General features: G+C 41.1%; 1 protein-coding gene across 3 annotated transcripts in view; it reads left to right on the top strand.

Annotated features, from left to right (window-relative positions):
• Positions 1 to 12,239, top strand: part of jakmip1 (janus kinase and microtubule interacting protein 1) — a 42,274-nt gene that overhangs the window by 1,053 nt on the left and 28,982 nt on the right. The window contains exons 1-2 of one of the 3 annotated variants that reach the window (XM_072664234.1): positions 4,667 to 4,743; positions 10,426 to 10,724. In XM_072664234.1, the coding sequence (XP_072520335.1) occupies positions 10,587 to 10,724 (138 nt within the window). In that variant the 5' untranslated portion in view covers positions 4,667 to 4,743; positions 10,426 to 10,586. Of the gene's footprint in view, positions 1 to 4,666; positions 4,744 to 10,264; positions 10,316 to 10,425; positions 10,725 to 12,239 lie in introns of those variants that run through there. The other 2 variants (XM_072664235.1, XM_072664233.1) reach the window with 2 other exon arrangements.

Raw genomic sequence — 12,239 nt, 5'->3', positions numbered from 1 at the left:
CACACCTGACCAAAACTAAGGAGCCCTTCCTGATACGGAGGTGGTTTCTTAGAGCAGGAACCCTTGAAGATGTACGCAACAAGGAGTCCTCCATGGCACCAGGTTGGGAAACCACTAGACCAGAGGATGTAGTCTAATGAACACTGGTGATGCTCACCCAACGTATGCCCGAGACCTATTGGCATCATCTTGGACCGAGCTGTTGCTGGGGTGGTCTGTCTTCTGTAGCTATAGTAACAGAGTACAGTAGTTGCACTTGCCTTGTTCTTCTGAGAAACTGAACTTAGTGCATCTATGAGATACCATGCTGGACCGGAGAGGAAAGAAACAGTTTGGCGAAAAGTTCAATGAACACTGTTGATCACTGATCTCAGATGTTGTCATTTAGCTAAGACTTGTTCGGTACCTGAAGTTTGCTTTTATAATTGGAGATGCTAGGCTAATGTCGCTAACACACACTGGGATTAGACTGTCACCGATCTCGTCTCTGTAAATGCATGCCCGAAATGTCTTTATTTGGCACCATTACGAGCCTTGTGGTCCAGTTTGACCGTAGAATAGTTCTACAAGATGCGGATGGAACTGTAGGTCTAGTTTCATACCTTCAGTAAGGTCCACCAATGCCATGTGACCAATACTGTTTAATTGTTGTTTATGTAGATTCTCAATTTTGTGGCACGATATTTTCAGATATACGATTGGTGACGGTCTAAATCCAGTGCTTGGTAGCAATGTTAAACCCTCTCATGTCAAATATCAGATGTCCTGGATGATCATCCACTGTCATTATCTGGGGTGAACAAAAAAAATGTCCACTGTCAGGGCGGTGTATGCTGATCATGATGTTCACAGTGTTAAAGCTTTTTACACAGCTTAAGAAAAGAGGCTCGGAGTAGTTGAATGAAGCTTGTTTCGTTGTGGCTTTCGCTGATTTTTCCTGATCCGTACTAACTTTGGTGTGGAGTAGCTCATTCGGCTTGTAAATGTAAATGTTAATGCCTCACCTGTGTTGACGGAAAAAGTAATTTGTACCCATATCGGTTAATAGTAACTTGTTAAATGTCTCATCGCTTATTATATTTTATCATTTTAACCTATGAGATGTTAGAAAAAGTAAAAATAGTATGTTTTGAAATATTGTGATATTACCTTTTATGCACAACCACACTGACACCCATTAATATGCCAATGGTATCATCTCTAGAAGAGCAGAGGAGGACTCTGTCACATAAATGCACACCAGTCTTCCTGTTCCATCCAAGCAGGCGCTCCCCAGTGTTGAATATACATCAAGTGTTCATGTTATATTTCTGATTTATTATATAATATATTTATTATATTGTGTCCAAGAATGAACTGGATGCTGTAAGGATCCAGCTCCTTTAAGGATTTTACATACCCAAATGACCTGTCCAGATCGGACGCTGTCCTCCAAATCTGCAGAATGTTTAGATGACGCTGGGCTACAGTGTAAAATATCTGTATTTGATTCATTTTAATATGTAATATGTTTATTGCTACTGCACTGAATTTAGGATTTCTCTGTAATGCTATTGTGGTGCGATGAATAAGATATTTGCATTAACATATCACCTGGGATCTCTATTTAGTCTTTTCAGTTTTGGGGCAAATGGCAGTTGTTGTTTACAGTGTTTACATTTGATGAATGGACCAATAGAAATATCCCAAAATTACTTATTAATTATTATTGTTATTATTACTATTTCATCCTGTAAAGTTACTGTCTTGGAAATAAGGCTTGACGATAATGACGATAAGAACACGCAGGCACGTGTTGATGTAGGGCTACAATTTGGAATTGCAAATTTTTATAATCGGTTAGTTGGTCTGTTATGATTTTGAGGAATCTGTTAAAGAAAGTGCTATTTATCTAAATATAACTAAATATTGTACGTTTAAAATAGAAGTTTTATTTTTCTTTGGCACAACGGCCTTTTTAAAAAAAACACCGAATCTTTTAAATAATGTTTGTCATTTAAAACAAGCAGCTAATAAAACAAACAGCTACTACTTTGCATAAAAAACATAGAATTAATTATTAATTAAATAAATAAATAAATAAAGTCACCCTGTAGCAAAAGCTTTATTTTCTGTGACCTACAACATAAGGAGGTTAGCAGCCATGCTAGCCGGCAGGTAGAATTTGGCTGCACAGTTTAGCCTAAATGCAGCTCATCTCTTCAGCCGGCGTCGTTTTTTTTTTTTTTTTTTTCGTATTTTCCAAACTAAAACAAAGATGAAAACTAAAACATAAAACATATACATTATGTGCTCGGGGGGTTTAAAGAATTTTTTTAGTAACTCTGCAGTGGTTGTCCTCTAGATTCTCATGAGGTGACTTTTTAGGTTAGCACAACCCAGACTGCTGCCTGTATTTACCCTCTTTCAGTCATGTCATGTACACAAACCAGCCATAACATTAAAACTACTGACAGGTGAAGTGAGTTACGTTATCTGGTTACAATGACACCTGTCAAAAGGTTGAGATCTACATGCAAGCAGGCGAACAGTCAGTTCTGGCAGTTGTGGTGTTGGAAGTGGGGGTCTTTGGGGTCAGTACCTACCAAAAGTAGTTCAGGGAAGGACAAATGGTGAACTGGCGATGGGGTCATGGGCGCCCACGGCTTATCGATGTGCCTGGGTAGCGGCGGATAGCTGGTCTGGGCCGGTCCCACAGAGGAGCTACTGTAGCACAAACTGCTGGAAAGGTTCATGTGGCTGTGCCTCAACGGGTTAGAGTTGTTTTGCGGCACAAGGGGGAACCCACCCATATTACACAAATTTACAAAAGAAGGACAAATGTTATCAAGCTAACCTATTCAGTCTGTGTTCGTGCTCCATGTCTGCAGCGTCCTGTGTGGGGTCGGGTTTATTGCAGGTTTGTGCATGTTTTAATATTTGAAAGGGCATGAATAGGATGTCAGAGGAGAGCATAGGCCCTCATGCGGGCCTGTTTACATGCTCTCGAGGTCGTTAGTGCTCGTCTGATTCCTTATTAGATTCCACTGTGTTGTGAAGCCTCTGAGTCACATGATCAGCAAGCCAATGAAGGCCTAAACGTCGTGCATTACTGTTTACACTCCTCTGGGCCACCACATAAGCCTCATACACTCAGCAGTATTTGCAAGTGCCCTCACAAACTTCCTCAACACACAGCTGCTCTTATGTATTAAGACCACACACTGTGTGTTTGTGTGTGTGTGTGTGTGTGTGTGTGCGCTTGTGTAAGCTCGCCAGCACTGAAAGAGGAACGACGGAGAGTTTAGGACATTTGCATTATACTTTGTAATAGGCAAAGCACCCGAGGAGCTACTTTGTGGTCATTACTATTGTAAAACGTCCAGCACAATCACCAATGACACCAATGCTCTCTGGCTGAATACTTATCTTTATTGCTTGATTTTACACCAGTGCCTTTCGTTAAAGATAATGTGTGTAAATATATGGATCATATTACTGCTCAGGCCATCAGAGAACAAAGGTTGATGGGCGTATTGACTTTAGTAGTAGTAGACACACTCACTTTCTAACCCCTCCCTGCCCTGTGAGACTACCTGTCTGATGAGTTTTATCTGTGTCCTGAGGGTGGAACGTGAAGAGTGCTGAGCAGCACGTGTACGTTGCAGTTTCATTAGTCGTGTAGATGTTTGTGTTGGAAGAGAAGCAGAAGAGAAGCAAAAGAGAAGCTGAAGATTGGGTTTATGGGGAACTTCTGCTGGTCCAGTAAAGACACATTTCAGTTAGTTTCACCACCTGTGTTTTGTTTGTGCCTCACTTTCACTTCTGAACACTACACAGTGAGTGCTTCTTTAGATGAGCTGCTGTAATCCTGAACTCACAAAATATGGATCATATAATCTGATCAGCTTTCAGATCAGAAGTTAGAGAAATATTAGTTGATCGCATATTTGGGCTGAAAATCATCTGATACTGAGATATAGCTAATCTATTCTTCCATCACTACTTCCAAACCATCAGCTACACAGATGCTTGGGTAAAACTTGGACGCAGTTGGGCGTTACAAAAAGACGGTGGCCCAGAACACTCATCAGAGGTTTTTGGAATTTGATAAAACAGGCTGACATTAAGCTTTTGGAAGTCCTAACCTACAATAACAGGACTATGTCTAAAAGTCAGGTCTTTGCCTGGAAACCTATAAATTCAATCAAGAACAGAAGTTAAATATCCAACCAGAATTCTGCCAGATGGTTACCAAAAGTGTCTTGGTAAGGTACACCTTCCTAAGAGACATTTAACCAGTTATTATGTGTGCTGTCTGGATTCTTGTTTTTTCTGTTAAAGATGTTTGTTGTCACTCATCCTGCACCAGAAGGAAAGAGCAGTCTAAAAATGACTGAAAAGTCTAATATTGTTATTTATGTCCATGATGAGTGTGTGTGTAAAAATGTCTGACTACAACTTTATGTCATGATATTGATAATCTAATATCATATACAGAATAACAACGACATTATTATTAATACAATCAGTATTTAATTTTTTTTATGAACAATTTTTAACACGTTCTGATCAGAGGAGGATGGGTAGTCTTGGTTCCTCCCAATGTTTCTTCCTGAGGGAGTTTTCCCTTGCCATTGTGATCTTTGGCTTACTGGGGTCTTTGTTTTATATGTTTGTTTTTAGGCTCTTTTAAGCTCAATTACTGGATTTCTGAAAAGCTGCATTGTGGCATCAGTTGTAAAAAAAACCCCACAAATACAGGTAAATTTGACATAATTTACTGCTATTAAAGGATTCATATCATTGGAAACATTCTCTGGTTTTATGTTTTAATTAGAGCATTTGAGTTAGTATGTTAATATTAATATGTTACATATTAAGATTTTAAAACTCACAATTTCCTCTTCTGTTCACACAGTCCACTAAGCTGCAAAAACAGTTACATATTTACATATTATCCTGTTCAGGCTACAGTAGTTTTGCCCCACCCGTTCATGCTGAAGGTGTGGTGTTGGCTTCAGCTTTAGCAGATACTGATAATATCCTGAAAACTGTCACTTACAATGAATCAACTCCAAATCTAATACGAGTGGTTGTGATTTTAGGGGGTAGTTTTTGGCGTTAATAGTTTAGGAGCAACTTTTTTTTTTATCTGAGTCAAACTAATCATTAGAACTAATAATTAGAACATACTTTTTAAAAAGCATTTTTAACACAAAATATCAAGCATTATATTAGCATATCAACACAGGGCACAAGTCTTAGACACTCTTTATTTCTGCTGTATCGAGATACTAATGTATTGTATCAGTTAAACCCTAGTTAGCACCAGTGCATCACTAGTTGTTACATTGTGTTTTATCCATTAAACCAAAACAAAATATGAAGCCTGTTCCCAATCACAAATTCTCTAATTAGCTGTGTCATTAGTTTTAAATAGTCTGTTTGCCTTTATAAAACTAAATTCAGCTGTTCAAGTTGTAATTCAATAAAACTACATCACTCCAAGAAGCCAAAAAAACCTTCTCCAGAATCGATACCTTCAAACTTAACAAAAGTCTGCAGACACAGACAAAGAAAAAGCCTTCTGAAGGAAGGTTTTATGGTCATGTGAGACAATGACTGAGCTGTTTAGCCACAATAGAAAGAGCTGTGTTAACTCCAAGAACACTGAACCAACTGTTAAGCATGGTGGTGGTAGTATCATACTCTGGGGATGTTATGCTGCTAGTGGCACTAATAATTTTCACAAAGCAGATGGAATAATGAAGGAGGACTACATCTGAATTCTTTGGCATGACCTCAAACTAGAGATGGACTGATGAGTGTTTTTGGGGCTGATACCGATCGCCTTTCAGTGTGATCAGACGATTGAGGGTGGGGCTAGTGTTTGCTTGAGTTTATAAAACTAATGTCAGCTGTTCAGTTTTAATCGAAGGCGCGACCACAACCGATTTAAGAGTATGTATAGTTTTGGGGTTTATAACTGTACAAAACATATGGAAAAAAAATATTGTGAGAATACATCTCAAGAAAATTCACTTTTATACCAGTATCCCTCCCAGCACTGATATTTTTCACACTCCCTGGGCTGAGACTGAGCTTTATTCACTCTGTGTTGTGAAAGAGTCTCGTTAATCTGATTTCTGTAAGCCTGTTCATGTCTCTTACTGCTCTGAAATCCTCCTATATATGTTGAAACGCCTTTTGCATGTGTGTGTGAGTGTGTGTTGGTATGCAACATGTGCTTGTAAGTCTTTCTTTTTTTAGCATGCCAGTAAACTCATGCCAGTAAACTCATTGTGTCGACATCTTGCAGCCAAATGTATGTACAGTGGGGAAAAAAAGTATTTAGTCAGTCACCAATTGTACAAGTTCTCCCACTTAAAAAGATGAGAGAGGCCTGTAATTGATATCATAGGTAGACCTCAACTATGAGAGACAAAATGAGAAAAAAAATTCTGAAAATCACATTGTCTGATTTTTAAAGAATTTATTTGCAAATAATGGTGGAAAATAAGTATTTGGTCAATAACAAAAGTTCATCTCAATACTTTGTTATATATCCTTTGTTGGCAATGACAGAGGTCAAACGTTTTCTGTAAGTCTTCACAAGGTTGGCACACACCGTTACTGGTATGTTGGCCCATTCCTCCATGCAGATCTCCTCTAGAGCAGTGATGTTTTGGGGCTGTCGGCGGGCAACACGGACTTTCAACTCCCTCCAAAGGTTTTCTATGGGGTTGAGATCTGGAGACTGGCTAGGCCACCTTGAAATGCTTCTTACGAAGCCACTCCTTTGTTGCCCTGGCAGTGTGCTTGGGATCATTGTCATGCTGAAAGACCCAGCCACGTTTTATCTTCAATGTCCTTGCTGATGGAAGGAGGTTTGCACTCAAAATCTCACAATACACGGCCCAATTCATTCTTTCATGTACACGGACCAGTCGTCCTAGTCCCTTTGCAGAGAAACAGCCCCAAAGCATGATGTTGCCACCCCCATGCTTCACAGTTGGTATGGTGTTCTTTGGATGCAACTCAGCATTCACTCTCCTCCAAACACAACGAGTTGTGTTTGTACCAAACAGCTCTACTTTGGTTTCATCTGACCATAAGACATTCTCCCAATACTCTTCCGGAACATCCAAATGCTCTCTAGCAAACTTCAGACGCACCCGGATATGTACTGGCTTAAGCAGGGGAACACGTCTGGCACTGCAAGATCTGAGTCTCTGGCGGCGTAGTGTGTTACTGACGGTAGCCTTTGTAACGTTGGTCCCAGCTTTCTGCAGGTCATTCACTAGGTCCCACCGTGTGGTTCTGGGATTTTTGCTCACTGTTCTTGTGATTATTTTGACCCCACGGGCTGAGATCTTGCGTGGAGCCCCTGATTGATGGAGATTAGCAGTGGTCTTGTAGGTCTCACATTTTCTGATTATTGCTCCCACAGTAGATTTCTTCACACCAAGCTGCTTGCCTATTGCAGATTCAGTCTTCCCAGCCTGGTGCAGGTCTACAATTTAGTTTCTGGTGTCCTTCGACAGCTCTTTGGTCTTCACCATAGTGGAGTTTGGAGTGTGACTGTTTGAGGTCGTGGGCAGGTGTCTTTTATACTGTTAATGAGTTCAAACAGGTGCCATTAATAGAGGTAATGAGTGGAGGACAGAGAAGCCTCTTAAAGAAGAAGTTACAGGTCTGTGACAGCCAGAAATCTTGCTTGTTTGTAGGTGACCAAATACTTTACTTATTTTCCACCATTATTTGCAAATAAATTCTTTAAAAATCAGACAATGTCATAGTTGAGGTCTACCTATGATGTCAATTACAGGCCTCTCTCATTTTTTTAAGTGGGAGAACTTGTACAATTGGTGACTGACTAAATACTGTGTACGTGTGTTCAAACAGCTATAAACCTTGTTGATGTTGTTAACTGTGGAAGCGTGGTGGGATTTGGCTGTGCTGTCCCGTTTTTCTAGGAGAGTTTGTGCTGTTGTTTGTGTGTATGGGAATGGGAGAACCTTTTGGTATCATCTAGTTGGAAAAGCAGTAAAAAGCAGTGGTTGTGGTGTAATAAACCTCACAGTTTAACAGTCTATAGCAGTTCCTTCACAGCAGCCTGAACCTAATCAAGTCCCCTAGACACTCCCAGCCTAATGGTTCTGTTTAATTTCGGAAAGATCTGTCACACCACTGGTTTGTACGTTATACCCCAGGTCTCACTGCAGTGTCTTTTACGAGCTGTGAGTATATTAAAGAAATAAAAGTTGCCTGAGATGTAGTCAGTCAGTCAGAATATTTCTTATGCTTAGGGCGCATGTCCACTGCATGCACTATACTGCTCAACTCGACTCTGCTCATCTTTTTTGCTTTTCCATTAAACAATTTTTTTTTGGTTCAAAGTGAGCCAGGTAGTACAGATCGACTGATTATGGGTTTTTCTATAACCGATGCCAATGCTGATGTTTAGAGGTCAGGGTCAGCCGATGGCCTGTATGCCCTGTTTTGTTTTTGTGTTTTTTTTGTTTTTTTGTCGTTGGCCAATTTCTAGAATTTTTCCACTTTATTTGCATGCTAAAATGTCAAATTTGTTTGTGAAGGAACTCATGTGAACATTACAGTGGTTGGTGTGGCGCAACAGATAACACCTCTATCTGCCAGTGAGCTATTACACCATGTGGGAGATGGAGGGTTCGAATCCCAGTCTGGGTGACTGTACTGCGCTACACTAATATAAGTCCTTGGGCAAGACTCCTAACACTACATTGACCCACATCTGTAATACGAGTCCCCTTGTAAGTCGCTCTAGATAAGAGCGTCAGCTAAATGCCAAAAATGTAAATGTAAATTACAGAACAATATCTTTGACCAATATCACGGGGCTGCCCACAAGTAGGGCCTAAAATGTGGCTTGCAACCCTTGCAAAGAGAAAAGAGAATCAGCACAACTAGCCAGTTATAAAATCTTCAAGCTAATCTCTCAGCTTATTAGTTGGCTAGCTATGTTAACAGTAGCTGCTGGGAACAAAGCCTGTTTGAGTCTTAAAATTGTATAGAAGCATTTTGCCTATGGACTAGCTCGTTTCATTAGCTATGGCTATTGTTGTGCTATGTGCTTTTGTGTATATTGCTGCTGTTCAATGAAAAACGTATTTAGTTTTTAGTTATCGTTTGAATCCTGTGGCTGCTCTGTACACTGTGTAAATAATGGGTAATTATCTGGATGAATAGACCTAAAGAAATGCTCTAAATTACTTGGAATAAACTTATGTTTTACATTAACATCTATTCAGTGTTAATAACACTGTTGCTTTCTCTTGTAAAGTCACAGTTTTGGAGATACATGTTTTTGCATTGGGCAGCGGCGATATGCTGTTTCCAACGCTATGTATGTATTGTGTAGGGGTAGGGTTGGGGACCACTGCTCTGCAGAACTATGAACAGGAGTGGGCCAACATGTTTATGTTGTGGGCAGGGGTGGAACAGATGTTTCGCCTGCAATAGAATATCAAATATATAGATCTGTCAAATCTGAACATCTGCTTAATGGAAGTAATTTTGATTTTAAGCAATTATCCTCCGATAACGACATGATTCACACATCGTTGGGCCTCCCTACACTGTTGAAAGTATCCTTGAGGAACGTTTGGAGGTTCTTTGGGTTTGAAACTGTGGAGAAACGTCTTAAGGTGCTTTGAGGAGTCTTAGAGAAAAGAAAACAAGACAAGACAACCATATTCACCATTAGTGTTTGACACAGGTGGAATTCCACCTTTCCACCTTTAACCCATCCGTGCAGTGAACACACACACATACACACACACACACCAGTGAAACGCACACCCTGGGCTCAAGGACCCAGCAGTGACTGCATTCCGAGCCTGGATATCAAACCCACAACCCTGTCATCAATAGCCCGTAGGTCTGAAGATTCATCAAAGGACCAAAAGAGGTTCCTCAACAGTTTCAAACCTGAAGAACCTCCAAAAGTTCCTCAAGGATCCTGGACTTTTAAAAGTGTAGTTTTCACAGACTTAATACAAGCTTCTCTTCCTTGTTAGCATTAGCCATATAGCTTCAGTGCGAAGGAAACCTTGACATGAAACATTTTTCTGCATTTATGATTGCCTGCATTTAGGCAGTAAGTGCTAGAACTGCTATTGCCAGCCTTGGCTTCAGTGTGCAGTGTATACACTCTAATACAAATATGCTTTGGGCTGCTTTGCACTGAAATGCTGGAAGGAGAGCTCTTCCATAGTGACAGCATCCTGGACATGGTACTGGTTCGTCTCCACTAGATGGAGTCTTCGACACACCGTAGATTTAAGAGTCTCAGGTGGAACAATGATGTCGCTGAAGAATCTGCATCAGTTCAGTGTGTGTGTGTGTGTGTGTGTGTGTGTGTTCAAAATGATGTATTTAAACATGTTCTCCATCTGTTGTCAGATTAAATGCCCAGCTGTTGCCACTAACGATGACGAAGAGAAGGATGATGTTGATGATCGTAGCGTGGCCTGCCCCTCTTTCGGCCAGCAGTTTTGTGTGAGGGGTCGCGAGGGCCGTGGAACCATACTGGAGGATCGCCGAAGGAGAGGGCAGCAGAGAAGATGTCTGCTAACACACCTACCTCAGCCCCACCCCCTAAGAAGAGCAGGGGGAAGCAGGAGGCTCTAGAGGCAGCCAATGAGGAGCTGAAGACCAAACTGAACGACATACAAAATGAGCTGCAGCAAGAAAGAATGAAGGTAGTTGGTTTATTTGCTTCACATATACAGTTTCTTTGTCTTTGAATAATCATGGATAACATGTGCTGTCGTAAATGACATCATCGTGTTCCTGCTAAATACTATCGTAATCTTTGCCGCTCATGTAACTTTGACACGGGGTGGAACTGGCCACAAGTGCACCCTGGCAAACAATGGAAACAGTTGGGAAATGTGACTGTGCTGTAGGAATTATTGCGAGATGTAAGCCAACTTGGAGCGAGTGCGTCATTATGGAATGCTGCAAAACAACAGCATTACATAGAGCTTAAAACTACTGAACAGCACTCAGAGGCTGTAGTAGATCCGTCTTTGCCATACTCACCCTTATTCACACACACAAACCCAAAGGAGCTTTAGTCAAGATTCAATGAGGCGATGAACACAACAAGCCTGGAACCAATATTTCCATATAGATCTGCCTTGCATTCCAGGCCTCTGAAATCTCTTTTTTTGGAGAGTATAATCATGCTAAACACATACTCTACAAACTGGTGTAGGCTAGTCGTAGCGTTTGGCCAGAGCTGGATCAAATTCTTGTTTCTGGAGGATGTGACACTGTTAGCATCATAGCCTGAGGTCTTTGAAATGAGCTTCCAAGAGTTTTTGTCAGTCACTGCGTGGGTCAGCTAGTTAGCATCGCTAGCTTCAGACAGTGTTACGTATATTTCTCTGAAGGATGTTCACCCAAAGGTGTAGTAATGGGGTGTTGAGGAGATGAGGGTGGAGCTGTGGGGCCTTGAGGAGATGAGGGTGGGGTAGTGGGGTGTTGAGAAGATGGGGTGTTGAGGAGATGAGAATGGAATAGTGGGGTGTTGAGGAGATCGGGGTGGGGCTGTAGGGGGTTGAGGAGATGTGGTGTAGCTGTGGGGTGTTAAGGAGAGGAGGTTGGAAAGGGGTTGAGGGTGGAGTAACTGGGTGCTGAGTAGTTGAGGGTGGAGTAACAGGGGTTTTGCGGAGATGAGATTGGAATAGTGGGGTGGAGCTGTAAGGGGGTTGAGGAGATGTGGTGGAGGTGTGGGGTGTTGAGAAGATGAGGTTGGAGAGGAGTTAAGGGTGGAGTAACGTGGCATTGAGGAGTTGAGGGTGGAGTAATTGGGAGTTGAGGAGATGAGGGTGGAGCTGTGGGAAGTTGAGGGGGTGGGGGTGGAGAAAAATCGACTGCTCCTTTAAGGTCAGCAACTGCCTTCAGCCTTTATATGATAACCATGAAAATCTTTACCAGTAGGTATATATAGGTTCTTTATGAGTCTCACAGTAAAAAGCAGTAAATGACATTAACTCTCACAATAAAGAATAGTGGTAAATTACACAAACTCACAGTACGTGGTAGTAAATTATATGAACTCTAATAAATGAACTCACTTACATGAACTCTTACAATAAATAGCTGTAAATTACATTTATGGCATTTAGCTGACGCTCTTATCCAGAGCTACTTAAAAGGTGACTCGTATTACAGAGGTGGGCCAATATAGTGATGGGAGTATTGCCCAA

Source organism: Salminus brasiliensis, chromosome 19 (assembly GCF_030463535.1).
Source record: "Salminus brasiliensis chromosome 19, fSalBra1.hap2, whole genome shotgun sequence".
In the NCBI taxonomy this organism is placed as follows: Eukaryota; Metazoa; Chordata; class Actinopteri; order Characiformes; family Bryconidae; genus Salminus; species Salminus brasiliensis.
Note: the sequence above shows the minus strand (reverse complement) of the source record. Positions and strands in the feature narration are given on the sequence as shown.